We start from the raw sequence: 18190 nt of genomic DNA, 5'->3' as shown, positions 1-18190 counted from the left end.
TATATTATATATACACACACACACACACACACACACTACCGTTCAAAAGTTTGGGAAGTCTCTTATGCTCATCAAGGATGCATTGATTTGATCAAAAATACAGAGAAATGCAATCTTGCAAAATGTTATTACAATATAAAATAATGGTTTCGCTTTTCATAACTTTTTTTTTTAATTAGTTTAACACATTCTTTGCTGAATAAAAGTTAATTTCTTTCAAAAAAAGAAAGAATAAAAATTGACTGACCCCAAACTTTTGAACTGTAGTGTATGTTGTTAGAAACTATTTCTATTTTAACTGTTTTCAACTGTTTATTCATCAGAAATCCTAAAAAAAAGTATCACACACTCTTAAAAATAAAGGTGCTTCATTTTTGGTTCCACAAAGAACCATTCAGTAAAGGGTTCTTTAAAGAACCATCTCTTTCTTACCTTTTTATAATCTGAAGAACCTTCTTTCGCCACAAAGAACCTTTCGTGAAACAGCAAGGTTCTTCAAATATTAAAGGTTCTTTATGGAACCATTTAGACAAAAAGGTTCTTCTATGGCATTGTGAAGCACCTTTATTTTTAAGAGTGTATACCACTTCCTGGATCGACATTTAATTCGTTAGGCAGTTTTGATTTATATAATGATTAATGTTTGATGATCATGTTATTTTACATATGCATTTGCTTACATACAGATTGCTTGTTTCTGTTTCTTCTTTTCCGTGTTTTAAAAATTGACTGACCCCAAACTTTTGAACTGTAGTGTATGTTGTTAGAAACGATTTCTATTTTAACTGTTTTCAACTGTTTATTCATCAGAAATCCTAAAAAAAAGTATCACACACTCTTAAAAATAAAGGTGCTTCATTTTTGGTTCCACAAAGAACCATTCAGTCAAAGGTTCTTTAAAGAACCATCTCTTTCTTACCTTTTTATAATCTGAAGAACCTTCTTTCGCCCCAAAGAACCTTTTGTGAAACAGAAAGGTTCTTCAGATGTTAAAGGTTCTTTATGGAACCATTTAGATAAAAAGGTTCTTCTATGCCATCGTGAAGCACCTTTATTTTTAAGAGTGCAGGTTCCAAAAAAAATATTAAGCAGCCCAACAGTTTCCAGCACTGATAATAAATCAGCATATTAGAATGATTTCGGAAGGATCATGTGACACTGAAGACTGGAGTAATGATGCTGAAAATTCAGCTTTGCATCACAGGAATAAATTAGATTTTAATGTATATTAAAATAGAAAAACTTTATTTTAGGTCGTAATAATATTTAAGAATATTATTTTTTTCCCTGTATTTTGGTCACATAAACGCAGCCTTGATGAGCATAAGAAACATAAAAAAAACATTTAAAATCGTTCTGATCCCAAACATTTGAATGGTAGTAGATAGATAGATAGATAGATAGATAGATAGATAGATAGATAGGCCCACTGTACTTGTAGACCTGCTGTATAGCTACAGTATATATAGATGCTAAAGAAAGGCACTAAAATGAACACTAAAGCCAGAAGAGCAGTCCAGCAGCATAACCGTGACTGGAGAATTTGTTCTGATCTATAAGGCAACATCAAGGCCCATGACAAAAATTCCAGAACATCCCTTCAAGGCCATTTTTACGCCATATAAACCTCACCCTTACGCTTTCAAAGGGTTGTGAAATTATGTATTTCTTTTAAGGATGACTAAAGTTTGGGGGCGGGTCAAAGATAAAATTGAAACAGGGAGTCAGAACTGGAGAAATCACAGAAATACATACTATCATCCCTCACTATTACCAGAATACTTCAGCAGGTGTCAGTACTACGCTTTCTCGCAGTCCTAAACGCTTTGCGATTCTTCTAACAAGAAAGACAAAGTTTGGAACGTTGCCTTTTACATAGACTATAATTTTATACTTGAAGGTATCATTTCTGATTTTGTTATATTCCCACTATCTTTACTACCTCAAATGGAATTGTTCTTATATTTACAGAGGCCATTGACTTTTTTCTCTCTTTTCCGGATATGAAGGCAAAGTCAACAAAATGGAAACACATTAGTCATTCTTTTATCAGCAAAGTAAAGATGTTTTACCAGGCATTTGGTTCGCTCTGGGCTCTAATGTGGCATCACTGCCAAGTACACTAATATTGTCCCTTCCATTTGGAAAAGTGCTGCAAGACACTGACAACAGATCAAAACAACAATATGTGCCAAATGCTGATGGGATAGAGAGAAAGAGGGTGAAATTGAGAAAACCATTTTTATCACCTCAACATGAATTATTGATGTTCAGTGTTTTGGTCAGAATGGCCACCATTATTAAACATGTATTTTTCCTGTTGTTCACTGTTCTGTGAAAAAGTGGTGCTTATGTACCTAAAGAACAGTGGGATCACAGAAAGACAGTTTCATCTTTGGGGTAACCTTTTCAAAATATGGAAACATTTGCATAAATTTGCAGTTTTTTTTCTTCTCGCTCACACAGTCACACATACTTAGTATGCATGCAAATCTCTTGCATTTTCACAATATCAAACAATAGCTTTGCTAATGATCAATCAAAGTAAATCTATTGTGCTTCACTCAACCGCAATGTTGATTACAAAGGAGGATTGCAATGTATTTGGGGAAAAGAGTCCTTTTATATAAAATCTTCATGAATTCAAAGCATTTGAAAAATTTGGAAGAGGAAATAGCTTTGATGTTTCAGTTTAATTAATCAAAGGGGAAAATAAAGAAACAGTGGGTTGACTGCACATCTTAGGGGAAAAGCAGCATTCAATCTGTCATTGTGTACACTGAGCTCTGACAGATACCCTGAACAACATTTCTGTTGTTTAATTTTGTTCTGAACATTTTTGCTTCAGAGTGCGTCTACTGCGGTAAAGGTAAAATAAATTTAAGTTATAAAATTTATTTAGATTAAATGATATTTCTATTAAATATGTCATCATCTACTCACCCCTCATCCCCCAAACCCAAATCACTTACTGAAAAATCAATTGAAAAATCAATTCATGAAGATTTTATATAAAAGGACTCTTTTCCCCAAATACATTGCAATCCTCCTTTGTATATAAAATCTTCATGAATTCAAAGCATTTGAAAAATTTGGAAGAGGAAATAGCTTTGATGTTTCAGTTTAATTAATCAAAGGGGAAAATAAAGAAACAGTGGGTTGACTGCACATCTTAGGGGAAAAGCAGCATTCAATCTGTCATTGTGTACACTGAGCTCTGACAGATACCCTGAACAACATTTCTGTTGTTTAATTTTGTTCTGAACATTTTTGCTTCAGAGTGCGTCTACTGCGGTAAAGGTAAAATAAATTTAAGTTATAAAATTTATTTAGATTAAATGATATTTCTATTAAATATGTCATCATCTACTCACCCCTCATCCCCCAAACCCAAATCACTTACTTTCTTCTGTGGAGCACAAAAGGAGATGTTTTGAAGAAAGTTCATGCTGCTCTAAGGACAAAAAAAAAGAAGAAGTAGACTACTAGTTTGTGTGCTCTGAAGTCATACAATACACCATATAATGGAAGAAAAATAGGTTGATTTACAATGACCTTGACTGATAGATTTATTCAAACAAAAGACTAGAGACATGAATATGTATCTATAAATCATTATTACATATTCAAAACTTGAATGATCCCATTTGAATATCAGCTTGTCAAAATAATAACCGCCCAGAAGTTCTGTCCTTTTCTTAAAACATGTCTGAAATGGAGACAAATCTAATCTCCATAACAACATAGTGACCTTACTGTGAATTTGTCTTTCAAAAGCTCCATTACTCTTATCAATGCTCCATTCTGTGTTTTCCTTTCACATTATGATTTTAAAATATTTGCTGAGGAGGATTTAATTACACCTCACTGAACAGAATCTGAATGCTTTGATTTGATAATCACACCACAATTTCTCACAGAGAGATATTTTACTAGATATTTAACTTTTTTTAAACTCCAGTCAGTAACTGTGAAAAGATAAGTAAAGGGTTTGATATGGTAAGGTGAGATACAAAATACTTGATGTGATCACACTCATTTCTTTTCTTTGTAAACAACCCAGTGTTCCTGTGTGAATTTCCTGTGAGAGCAGCCCTCCTTTTGAAGATGCGAGCGGATATTGGATTAGCAATGTAATCAATATCTAATTACCTTTATCAAAAGCCCTGGGGTTTTAATAGTTGGTTCAGTGGGGGCAAGATACACTATTTAACATTTAACAGTTAGAACATCACCTGCTGTTCTTGCTTCCTTCTCATTAGCACTGTTTTCACACCTAGTGAGCTCTCTTGTTGCCTACTGTCTAAATGGGCAGCTGCCATCTAAACCAACATCCTAAATTAATCTTAAATGACAGTGATTCTACATAGTAACCACAAGTAGACCACCTCACCATCAATTAAAAATTATACTGACATACAGACTTAATCATTGAACCTTGATGGGTAGTAATTAATTTAAAATGTAAAGATTTTGAATTTGTGTTTAAAAACATAAGTTTAGATTTCTCTGCATTTAAGACAAGTTATATATTTATTAATAAATAAAATTAAAAAGTGGCCCAAGGACTGATCCCTGTGGTACACCTTTAATTACATAAATAAAACTGCTGTCTCCAGTATATATAAATAAATATATATCTCATAAATAATCACCAAACCATCCAACAGTATTTTCTGATTAACCTAAACTGATTAGTCTATGCTTCAATATAGCATAATCCACCAAAGCATTAGATAAATCAATAAAAGGGCTGCACAATGTTGGTTAATATCTTTTAAGGCTGCAATAATGGTGCTATAAAGCTTACCTTTAAAAAAGTACACTTCAACTCAGGGTTTCTCAACTCTGGCCCTCAAGGTCTACTTTCCTGCAGAGTTTAGCTTCAACCCTAATCAAAAACACCTGAATAAGCTAATCAAGGTCTTCGAGATTACTAGAAAGTAGCAGGCAGGTTAGTTTGATCAAGGTTAAGGTTAAACTTTCCAGCAAAGTGGACCGTGAGGGCCAGAGTTAAGAACACCTGCTTTAGCATTTTTTTTTTAAAAGAGTATTTATTATGGAAATTATATACTTTAAAAGGGTATACATAAGTGTGAACATAATGTAATGTTTTCGGATACTTAATTGATCTTTCTCTGGGAGTTTGATTGATCCAATCTGACCAATTATAATGCCGAATATGCCCTTTTATCTGACAAACAAACCAGACAGGAGAATAGATTAATGTCGGTGGACTTGAACATGAAAAATTCCGTGGTTGAAACAAGATACCTTTTGATGTTCATTCATGTTTATTTTTTGCTTTAACTAGTAAAGAGGAAGAGATGATCGGTTCATGTAACGCTTGAACTGCGGCGCTACAGTGATCTTTGACTACATTAAAAAGCCACAAAATTTTATTTATTGTTTGAATTTATTAAAAAGTACTTTACAACTACTTTAGATGTGCTTTAGTATGCTAGTCTATGCATCAAAATAAATTTACTTCTTTAAAACATTTTAAAGTAAACATTAGATATAATTTGACACATTTTACAAAATGCAAAAGTGCCAAAATCTATCTAAAAAGCAATAAACAAACAAGCGAAGGAGACTACTAATACCAATTTATGTTGATGTAAGATTTATTTTTGTCCTTAGAAAGCTGCCTACATAGGCAGGTCAGGTTTTATAACAAGGCAATTATCTCACAGCTCCTTCTAATACCACATAGTCCTTGCAACCAGTGTAAAAAGTACTTGCTGACCCAACATGACTGCAAGAGAGTATAATATAGAGAGCAGGGAAAGAGAGTTGAACTTGGCTGCTGTTCTGGTTAAAGGGCTTCTTCCCTGCCATCTGCTGTCGGTTTTCTTACAACTAATTCCACTCTTGAGCCAGTTTCTCTTCACTCACTGATAGCTGCACTTTTGTCCAATCGGTCTCAAGCTATACCCCCTTTCAGTTATTTTTTCCCTCTATTTCATTTGGTCTTTGTTACTATAAATCATCTCCCATGTTCTGCTTCTCCATCTTGGGCTAAAACAGACCATCAGCAGAGGAGATTACACTCAACCATATAGATTACAGTGATGTTTCAAAGAGGGTTAGATAATGTATATCTCCGTCCTATGGCTCTCTGACCCCTGATCAATACCATCTCAGCTCCAGTCACATAACCACCTTACAGATGAATGAGAACGATCTGACGACTCTCAGACAGAGTATCTGTTGCTTTTCGAGGACGTCCCATAGGGACCAGTGTAGCCGACAGCCATTGATCACCTGCATTGCTCCAGAGGGAAAGGAGAGAAATGAGAACAAGGTCCCTGAGGAATGTCTTTGGTGATGGTGCATGGATGTTGAGATGTGAAGGTTGCTCCAAAGAGTAGACATCAATATTTCATGCCTTACATAGCATTTTGGTGAGAGTCAAAAAAGAAAAAATTTGAAGATAAGACAATACCAGTAGGGGAAAACAGACTTGCAACAGGATTAGCGAGACAGAACAAGGGAGGACAAGGCTTAGCAGGACTGGATAGAAGGGATACATTGAACGACAAACTGGCACAACAGAGCCACACAACACAAACACTAGGAAAATAAATAGGAGAGGTGAAGATGATAAACCAATAATTATGTAACAAGAGGGTTGGGTCAAGATTAATGCAGAGTGTCCAACAAATCGCTTTTTTTTCCCAGAGTCTAGCATATTTTTCGAGATTGAGGTCTCTGCAGAGCAAAAGTTGGCATTTCTGAATTTGTGGGTGTTTTCAAACAGCAGGGTGTTTCTCAATCATGCAATCAAAATGATCCCCCTTACCTAACCCAACCCAACCCCTAAACCTACCGTCACTATGACGTCAGCCAGTCAGGAAACATGGTCTAAAAACGCCCCGATTTGGTAACTCCCATTACTTTCCTGCAGAGAACTATACTTGTATTTTTCCAATTGTTTTCAATGGGAGTGCCACGCCTTTTAAAATGAAAGCAATGTGATTAAGGAACTGAGTTTTTTTTGGGGGTGGCTAAGATTCGAAACATTTTTAATTTTGGGTAAAATGCAGTGCTCATCACTGTCACTTTTTAGTAGCCCATCCAATTACAGTGGAGAAGGGGTGGGACTAATGCCACACAGACCAACTGTCACACCCTACTTTTACAATGAACAATAAAGGAGAAGTTTATATTGCTTGTTTCTGAGCATTCGTGTCTTTACCCATTGGAATTCCCAGAATACCACAATATTGTTATGAAAAATACTGCTTGGAGGAACATTTTTTGCTGCACCACAGAAGCGCTCTCAATGCTCTTTTCTCAGTTAGGTGTTTTCAGGAGAACGTCTGGTGTTTTCAGCTGGCTAAAAATACTTTGGTGGACACACAGCCTAATATGCAGGTAGCACATGGCACATAAAAAACAAACAAAACCATGTGCCCACACAAAGCATGACACAAGAACATACGCCCAATGATAACTTGGCCAAGATGCATGTTCACACAAAACAAGATGACATGAAAGCACACGGACAATGGATACACAAGCCGTGTGAACACCACAAAACAAGGGCACAACAAAACATACAGGACAAGAGCACATGGTGAAGGGATGAACACTTAAACCCTGCACCAACAATGAGTGACAAAACATGGAGCATGAATGTTCCCTACTAGAACCCCAGCAATAGACTGAAATGTAAATAGAGACTCTAATCCACATAATTTAATGTTACCATGAAATCAGTAAAACAGAAATTGTGGCAAATCTGTATACAAACAAATGGTAGGCTATACATTTTTTCAAATGTTGCTTTGGGCCAATATTTATAGTGAAAAGTCCTATATAAATACATTTCATTTCACATACACAGATCACATGGAAGCCACTTTCAAACCAAGCAACTTTCTGTTGGTCAACACAATGAATCCTGAATCAATGAATTCCTGATCCCATGGATTTTCCCTCGAAAATTCACCAAACAGTGGTAAATGTAACCAGTCCTACATAGACAGTTTACCAAAGGCTGCTCACTAGATCTGGGAACTTAGCTTACTTCTTGTTCATATCATCATTTTACTAACCCTGCATTGGCTTCAATGACAGAAGTTGTCAAGTAAACACGGCGGAATAGCATTTTATATGAATGCTATGCTTGCTTAAAACACTCAATAATGAATTAAGCGTACAATGACCTTGACTGACTGTAAACACAAAATCCACAACAAATCAGCAGTAAATACTCTAGTGACAAGTACAGGGCTTAACAGTTCAACAGAATGCCATAAACCAGAACACAAACATTGGGAACACATAATCTGACAGCAAACAAAAATGAAGGGTAAAGGGGCGAATGCGTGGTGTGCTGTGATGATGAAGTTTTGTCCAAAAAAAAACAACATCAAAATGAACCGAACAAGTTGATTTGGGACACTATTAGATATACTGCACACAGGAAACGGTGGTCGCTGGTGCTGCTGTTACCGTTGGCAGATTGCTATTGATTCCTGTGCCACAAGGGGTTTGGCCTTTAAAGATCAAACACATGCCCTCACATCCTGCCCCGCAGCAAATGTAACCGCTTCCTTTGCCAGTCTTTGCCTCTGTCTTGTCCTCTGTGGAGTCTGTAGGTCTTCTACAAGCTTCCCCAGTGTACTGTATATTTCTTTGAACAAGTCAAAACATTTGCTTCATTTTGGTGGCGTCACCACTAGGGAGTTGACTTATATGTGTGCTTGTGACACATGAAAGATTTATTTATATTTGAAAGATATTGATTTAGTACAAGCATATGTTATATAGATCTTTCTGTATGTCAGCAATTACTCTATATTTCTGGAACTTATTCATGAAACACAAGCAGAATGTAAAACCAAAATCATTCATAAAACCATTCTTATGGCAATCGTCACAATCAGTTGAAATTATACAAATTTGTTCTATTTCATGTTTTATGGATGAGACTAAAAGTGTGTGTGTATATATATATATATATATATATATATATATATATATATATATATATATATATATATATATATATATATATATCTTTTTAATAAAGGTTGAGGTCAGTGTGAGAGAGTTTCAGGACAGTTTTCTGTCATAAATTAAATATTTTTGTCGACATTACATAAAATTCACTAGGATTGAAAACAGTATATTAACAAGTACAAACCAATCAGCAGTACAAATTAACATGCATTTCTACATTGACATTGCTAACCAAAACTATTGCTTTTGCTTGAGGCTACATCCACACCACTAGTTGTCAATATAAAGGTCTGGTCACTTCACCATTGCTAGGTAAATTTCAGGGACAATATCTAGTAATTTTAATTGGAGTCCATGCAATTTGGAATCTCGTGTGAGGGAAAAAATTCCCAAAGCATATTTGCCTGCGACATTTCACTAATGTGATGGCACCCTAAATCTAAGATGACTGCAAAAGCAACATACGGTGCATTCCAAATGGGATATAACGCCCTCCGAAGGGCACTTCGGAGTGAAAATAATCATGGCCGACATATTGAAGGGTCGTTCCAAACCGAAGTGCTCAAAACTGGCCACTTCAAAGGGCCCTTCGGAATGAAGGATTTCGAAGGGTACAACTGATGGACGCTCTGGGCTCCCATGATCCTTTGTGCAGATTCTTTGCATGATGACGGCGCCTCCGTGTGTGCACGTGATGATGACACAGAAGGGCACTTCAAGAAACAGTTGTTTGGTCCCCTACAGCCTTCAACCCTTTGAAGCTCTCATTCATCAGGGCATAGGGATGAGCCCTTCCAAATGGAACGCAGGGACAAATATTGTGAGGAAAATAAAAATTGCAATTTAAATATAAAATATAATTATTTTCTCACATATAAAAAACATGCTGCTTAAAACAAAGAAAATGTTGGCAGGGAAAGTAAAAAATAGAATTAGCAGTTATTTTGGAAGCTCAATGATATGCCAGTTTTTCCAGAATTTTCCAATATGGTTGAGGGTGTTGACTTTGTAGGAATACTTGCTGGATGATACACATGAAGCCTGTGATTTATGATTTTCTGTGATTTGTCTTGCTTTAAGGAAGCAGGAGTGGCACTAAGTTGTTTATTTTCCACACGTTCGCATCTTTCTCCCTTCTTTTCTAACACTACAGGAAACAAAGCCCTGTGATAAGACAGAATCCATTCCAACTTCCGACACTGATTTAAATGTGAAAGTGCTCTGATTGTAGGTATTGTGGAAATGGCAAAATATTAATTTGCGTTCGCGGCACAAAAAGGATTTATGGTCTCTTGTAGTGCTTTGTTCTGAAATGTCAGCACAATTGGAAAGTTTGCCGTTCTCTGGTAGATTATAATTATTTATTTATATTCTGAGGCTTTTTGAAGTTTTACAGATCACAGGATTTATTATGTCTCTGAGAGGTGAAACATAGAAGGATGAGTCAACACTCTTACTTAATCATAAACAGACATATGTATCTACAAACATGGCCGTGTGAAGATATTTTAAAGGTCAGTGGCTCAAATTGAAAAAAGAGCACCATACTTTTGAATTACAACAGATTAATAGTCAGTTACTTAACTTAAGGAAGTTGTATTTATTATTTTAAAGGGACAGATCACTCAAAAATGAAAATTCTGTTATTTACTCACTCTCAAGTTGTTTCAAACCTGCACGAGTTTCTTTCTTCTGCTAAATACAAAAGAATATATTTTGAAGAATGCTGGTAACCAAACAGTTGACTTTTCCATAGCATTTTTTCCATACTATGGAAGTCAATGGCTACCGTCAACTGTTCACAGTTGGATTGTTAGTTTTTCTCTGCAAAAACACAAAGACAGAAGGAAAGAGCATGTAAGACTACTAAGCAGGGCACAGACCCTTGTGATGCTCCTGAGACTAAAATAAGCAGGCACTCAGAGCAGGTCGTCAAATGGAAGCAAGACGTGTGATGTTCCTCATTTGTAAGTCACTTTGGATAAAAATATATGCTGACTGAATAAATGTAAATGTAAGAGGCTCTTGATGATGCTCTTGATGAAGCAACCCTGGAAATGGACGAGTCGGTGGATGAGGTGAAGCCCATGGAGCGGCAATCCAGCTGTGGAGGAAAACACTGGAGACTTATTTTAAGTCAGAATGTCTGCAGCAATAAATTATGTTATGTTAACAACAAAAAAGAAAAGAAAAAGCTAAGATGAATCTCATTCAGGTGTATATTACATGTGGTGAGTCATATAATATATGCTCATATAATATTTTCACTTTCAGGCTTCATACCAACAGCTAATTACAAAAATGCATGTGACTGTGAGATATTGGATATTTTCACATTCCATACTCACATGTACTGAAAGTGAGAGTCATATAATCACAATAAGGGTGCATTAAACATTTTAACATGGAGATGTCAATGTAAATTAAAGTTGAACTAACTGGACTACTTCAGAATATCTCAGGTTAGTAGGTTCATACATTTAGATCTGTGCGTAAAATTGTAATAAATAGATCTTTTCTTTTCTTCAGCCCCCTCAAGTATTATTTTCAGGCCAAAAACAAAAAAAAACATATCAAATTATGATTGCTGGCTTCATAGCAATTGGCAGATACACAGACAAACTTGTTTCCTTCAAATCCACATGGCTTAGAGTCTCCTCAGGGAACATTACAAGATATGTGAAAAATATCTTGAAAAGTGGCATGACATATAGGCCCTGTGACATATCATTATACTGTATATTGTATCATCATTTGTATTGTAATGTGATATATTGTGAGCCACAACATGAAAATAATCAGCACATCGATATCAGCTAGAATTTCAATATTGGTGTAATTTTGTGAAGTTTGTAGGAAAAGCAGTGAAAAACGATCAATTAAAGATAATGGACAATTGATCTATAATTATACAGTGGGGAAAAAAAGTATTTAGTCAGCCACCAATTGTGCAAGTTCTCCCACATAAGAGGTTCAAAAGCAGATAAATGAGTGGGAATTGAGCTGTTGGTGTCACGTTAGAGTTTGACTGTAACCTAACTAACCAAATACCTTTGATGCTTGGCCCCACAGACAGAAATGTCCTGTAACAGCATAAGCACTGAAGCAGCAGAAGCATAGGGTAGCTCTGGATGGAGGTAGCTCTCAATAACAGGCACAGTTAGACCAGGATGCATTACTGTACAAAAGAATTTATTGTAAGCATTAAAATCTCTACGCAGCTCTGCTCAAAACACAGAGGATATTATCTCTAATTTAGAAACAAAAGAGAGCTTTACGTCAAACACAACATGAAAGGAGAAAAATAAAAAGGCTGAAAATGTACGTTGGATCATTTTGATATTACACAGGCAACTTACAGCTTTATAGTATCCGACTAAAGGGTCTTGCCTGGGGATTTCATTAAATACCCAGCTAGTCATTTGAAAAGTGGCCTATGTTCCCCAGTTTTATTCCTCGAGAGATCCACACCGCCAACTGGATGCAATAGACTATTAATAGACTCTGAAGTCACGAGGGTTGTGCACCATTCAGAACTGAATTGAGAATGCCTTACAAATTGCAGTTCAGTTCTTGAATTTGAACTGAATCTGAACTGAGGTAGCAAAGAGGATGCAGAATTAAAATTATGAGAGCTTTTATGTAGTTTCTAAAATGAATCACCAGTATAAATGAACCAAAATAAAAGCGTAAGTGTGATGTACAATTTACCATACTCACAATATATGAGGTATTTCCAGACACATTTATTAACTGTGGAGAATGAACAATGTTAGAAATTAGTATATTATATGGTTAGGTATGGCTTCCCCATGTGTGTTATATTATATTATATTATATTATATTATATTATATTAATTCTATTCTATTAATTATATTATATTTTAAAAATTCTGTAGCCAATAATATATTTCACATATTCCAGTGCAGAAAAAAATATTCACAGAATTAATAAAAATTCCAATAGGAGGCTTTTTGAAATGAGTTTAATATATAATCAATATATTACAATTTTGATGTTAGCCGTGTTAAGCCGTGTCGGTCTAATGAAACTCCTCTAATGTCTTCAAATTCTTCAAGTTCTTCAATTCTGAATTTTGCCCAAGCCTGAGAGTCATATACAGTAGTGATGGACCAATATATCGACCAGGACGACCAACTGGCTGATAATGGCCATTTTTCAGATTAGCTCATTTGATTAGCCAATTAAAAGGTGTTAATACTCATTATGATTGTTGATATTATTATTTTTACATACATTTTGAGTAAATATTGTGCCCTTGTCACATTTTAGCAAATTTCTATACATCTGTTTTGCCATCATTACATTTATCATACCTATTATGGTTTTCAGGCATCCTTAAATCAAGACCAATTTACCTCAGAAGCAAAACTGCACAGACAAATGCCTAATAAAACTAAGGAAACAATCTGAGCAAGAAAAATAAATAGAATTCAAGATATATCCTTTGAAAAGCATTATATTACACAATTTTGCTTCAAATGTAAAGTTGTCTTGCTTAACTGATATTTTTTTAACATTCTTAAAACAAGTCAAACATACAGAAACCCGCATATTGGTCAACCACTACATCATTTTCAACACTGCACGTTTAACCATTCATGTCCATATAAAAAAATAAAAAAAACTGACAGAAGAAGAAAGATAAACCTATGAAAACCTTTATAATTGGTCTCCATGACAACCATCCATTTCAAAAGCTCACATTATCCACAACAAGATAACATCTCAGCACGGCATTGACCTCCTTCCAGCTTATCAATAAATCATACATGAAAATATCGATACACTGACTATTTTTCCACTCAAACAAACATACCGTATTCAAGGACAAACCCTCCCAATCTGGAGAGCGAAGAGTAACACTATGAGAATGCAAACGATCGAAGACACCTGCGGGTTAAACCATCGCCGCTCCCGCCAGGACCAGCAGAAAACCCTTCAAAAGATTCCCTCTTCTGATGACCATTGAGTGCCGTCAATTCATCAAACAATAAACGCCATCTGTACAAGAGATAAAATTCAGTCTGCTCCTCTTTATGGCTTTGGAGAGAGAAAAGGCTACATGAATACTTCTCTTTGTCCTCCTCGTACTGTTCCAATCAAAACACTGATTGTCACATATTTGTGCTTAATCTAAATTGTGTTTATATATACCGAAGAGCAATCTCTTTATACCGTCATCTGGTCTTCAAAGCAAATCCGATACTCTCAGGACTCAGAAAAGGTCAAACTTCAGGAAAAACAGAATGACGGCAAGAAGGAAATGACTTTCATGCAAAATACGAGGGGAAATGGAATGTAAATTGTCTGTCGCTACTGACGTATGCCATCATGCAATTTCCGACATTGATTCCTTCAGTGTTTTTCAGCCATTCATTTTATCCTGGTCTGTGAGGGCCTGGTCGTTTCAAAAACAGCAGGGAAATAAAAGCTCAATTTTGTTGATTCTCGCTGTCCAGAATAGTTTTTTCGATTTTTTTTATTTCACTTATATCTCCCCACGTCACTGGCCATGAGTTTCCATGCTAATAGAGCGCTCCATACTTGATGTTGCATTAACCATCAGGAGCTTTCCGCAGCCATCGGTAAAACTGTTGCTGGAACAGGATGTGCCATTTTACATTCGCTTGAACGATCTCAACGGCTCGAGCGAACGCAGGTGCAGACTCTCCCCCGCTGGTCAGGATGAACTCTTTCAGCTGAGGAGAGAATAAACAATTTTCATTATTAACATTATCATTGTATTGTGTCTTGATGTATCAGATCGTGTGTGTTTATGCGTGTAAAGGCTTTTACAGACACCTTCATCTCTGACAGTTAAACGGCGTCAGAATATACGATGCATTTACATGCAAATTGCTGACATGTAATTCAGCAGATAACAATGATGTTTATGATAATGAGGTGTGGGAATGCATTTGAAGTAAACAGAATTATTAGTCTTGTTGTTTTATTGGAAGAAAAGGACACTTGGGTGTGTCAAATTCTAACATCAATTAAGGGCATAAAAATCTCATCAAAAATCGCCATTTACGATTCCCAATTCCTGAGGTCATGAGGACTACATGAATGAATGTGCACGGGGATTCAGGATTAAAGCTGCTCTATATCTCCTGAACTATTTCAAAATTGCTGTTCGTTCATTGAAACATTTAAAAGAAAATAAAATGCTCATTTCAAATACACAGCATTAACCCTTAAATGCATGAATGTTTTGCCAGCCATTACTACATATTTGGGTCTTTAGCGACCTGGACCTATATATCCAGCACAGATGGATCTCTAACTGCTACAATAGCAAAAATCCCTCTTGATATTTTAAGAACACTTCCACAGTACATTCAGCATCTGGCACATATTCGCGATCTCAAATGTATTCTCAAAACTATCGTTTTCAATGACTTCAAAACTAGTATTTTGATTGATGGCAGCTTATTCACCACATCCAACATCCAATGATAGTGACATTTATATTTCATTGCGTATAGTAATTGCTCTGCAGTAAAGCCATTCAAACCAGTTACATTTTTGCCGATGGTATTCATTTGTTTTATGCCTGTGGTAATTATGAGTGAAACATCGCATCATCGTTGTCTATCAAACAGTGCCACCTCAAGAAATAATGGTGAATTGCATGTATGGAGTCATCAGATATTTAAATATTGTTGCGCATGGAAAATATACTTACACTATATTACATACCGCGGGTCTCTAGCGACCTCATACACTTCTTACAAAAAATAATCAGAAAACAGACATTCTTTTATATTTTATAATTTTTTTCTTGTTATATTGTTTATAATAAATAGATTGAGGAATACTAAAAAAGAAAATTGAATAATTTTACATTTAAAAAAATGGAGGGATAGGGTAGTGAATGACGTCCCAAGTCGCTAAAGACCCGAGGTATGCATTTAAGGGTTAAACATATCGCTGAATGTTTCGTGAATCTGTGGATGAAGTGCTCTGGGAGCAGCTGATTGTCAGTGACAGTATGTTAATGCTCTGTTTAAGAAAACACTGAGGGCGTTCGTGTTATTATATGAATGATAAATTGTGGAAGGCGAAGTCAGCTGGATGAGAAAGTGCTGCGCTGCAGTGAGAAGTATCAGCACTCTGTGTCCTCTGGGACTGAAGCTGAATGAATTTGAATAAGTGAATATACGTTCCATTTCCTGGAATAAGGTTAAGCAGCTACAATGAGGAAATATCCCAACGAAATGGAGTTTACTTTTGCTCACTTTCTCCATCGCAATAACTTGCTGACCAAAGTTTGTTTGTAAGTATTAATGTTCCATGAAGATTCGTCAATAATTCATTACTCTTTTAGTTTGATTAGAGGTGCACAAGCCTCAGGATGATGTAAAAGTTCAGCCTCACCTCATTCAACTCGGCCTCAGTGTTGAGAAACTCTGTCACGCCACTGATTAATTTTGAGTTCATAAATAAGGCTTCTCCATACCTGCCAATGAGAGACACTGTTATTAAAAACACTGGAGCACCGCTCTAATGAGCCCAGAAGCAAACAAACACCAACAGATATTTCCCATAATGTTCTCGGTCCTCCAAACACAAACAAGACACAAAATAACATTCGCCAATAAATATCTTATGAAAGTGCGAATGTGAAATTCATATCAGGGACTGAGAGGAAGGTTAAAATCACTGATAAACAGAGATGGATAAAACCACATTCACCTGGAATTCAATATGTCCCACTTCTCGCGGAAATATCTCCATGCTAAATGTCTTCCAAGCGGATTGCGGCCCACATGTATGATGACATCGATCACTTCCTGATCCGGCACCAGGTCAGAGGTGAGGGACAGATTCAGGAGCCTGTGGACATCAGAAATAAATGGGAGATGAACCATAAGTGAGGAATAATTGACAAGGGCCCCTGAATTATTTAAAATGAATTGGTGGTGTGGCCATGATATGGACTTTAAAACTTTTTATTCTGAAAAATAATATTTTTAGCACTTCACGAACACAAGTTGCCCTCCAATTCAATCCTATGGAATGTTAAACAAACAAAGCGGGTGGAGCTGAGCTGAAACAGTTTCAATAAACTGAAAATAATTGATATACTTCATTATTTGCACTCTTATACTTGGAAGAACTTGGTATAAATACAAAACTTGGCTTATTAATGGCTATTTGACTAATATGGCTATTATCACGAACATGATCGTGTCTGTTGTAATTAAGCCTTTCTAATCAATTTTTCTATGCTAGTTTTAAGCTTCAGTAAATCAGAAATACAAAACACATTATTCTTTGCCGTTTTCAGCAAAGACAGCCGCTGACAGGCCTGGCGAATCACCATTATTCAAATATGTTTTCAAGACTGTGAGTCAGCGCTTTCAAAAAGTAATTAACCTGAAAAGACCAAATCAAATCCAGATAGACCCATTCGCTTCAAATTGGTGCGAAATGTCAAGTAGATGAAAAAGGAAGAAATAGGAAATAAGATGTTTCACATAAAGAAGCTGCCACGGAGCACAAGTTTCAATTTGCAAAAACGTGGGGTAATTGCTTCACTGTTCTTTGGTCTCTTATTTCAGTTGAACCGCTCTTCTGGGCTTTTGCCTTCATGCGTCGCCGAGTCACTTGTAGCACCTTTTTTTGCCGAACACCCCGGAGATTATTGCCACTGTGACAAAGCTCACATCTGTGTGCGGACGGCAGCTTCACAGCTCGCAAACGTGACATCTCCAGCTTCCTCTAAGGACAAGTGTGAACAAGCTTTCAGACAAGTTTCTTTTTCTAAGTTTGCACTTAGAAATTCTGATTTTGGACTTGTGTAATTGATTCTAGCAGGTATAATTGTGACATTGTCAGCATAGCATGGCTTATTTTCATGACTGATAAAGCAAACGTAAGGATTAGCATGTTCAGATTAGCATACTAGCACAGTGGTGTAGTGAAGGGTATACGCAGGTATATGGCGTATACCCACTTCTTTATCAGTCGGCTTTGCGTATACCCACTTCTAAATCCCTACACATCATTCATTAGTGTCCTGCATTAGGCAAAATCATGACAGTCCACCACATGAATAGCTAATCCAATCGCATGTTAAAAATACAAATATTCCCTAAAAACACCCAGTAAAGACAGTGATGCGGTCAGGACCGTGGCGCTGGCTTCCTTTGAAATATGTTTGATGATTGCGCCTGCGCCCTCGCC

General features: G+C 36.2%; 1 protein-coding gene across 1 annotated transcript in view; it reads right to left on the bottom strand.

Annotated features, from left to right (window-relative positions):
- Positions 1 to 12922: 12922 nt before the first annotated feature.
- The window catches only part of LOC107556776 (thyrotropin-releasing hormone-degrading ectoenzyme-like), a 121494-nt gene continuing 116226 nt past the window's right edge, over positions 12923 to 18190 (bottom strand). Inside the window, exons 16-18 of the mRNA XM_016239982.1 lie at positions 16697 to 16837; positions 16379 to 16460; positions 12923 to 14697 (exon numbers count right to left, since the gene is read on the bottom strand). Of these exons, the coding sequence (XP_016095468.1) occupies positions 14554 to 14697; positions 16379 to 16460; positions 16697 to 16837 (367 nt within the window). The 3' untranslated portion in view covers positions 12923 to 14553. The remainder of the gene's footprint in view (positions 14698 to 16378; positions 16461 to 16696; positions 16838 to 18190) is intronic.

The sequence above is a fragment of the Sinocyclocheilus grahami genome, unplaced genomic scaffold, assembly GCF_001515645.1.
Source record: "Sinocyclocheilus grahami isolate Dianchi unplaced genomic scaffold, SAMN03320097.WGS_v1.1 scaffold579.1, whole genome shotgun sequence".
NCBI classification, from domain to species: domain Eukaryota; kingdom Metazoa; phylum Chordata; class Actinopteri; order Cypriniformes; family Cyprinidae; genus Sinocyclocheilus; species Sinocyclocheilus grahami.
The sequence above is the reverse complement of the archived record's forward strand: the minus strand, read 5'-3'. Positions and strand labels throughout refer to the sequence as shown.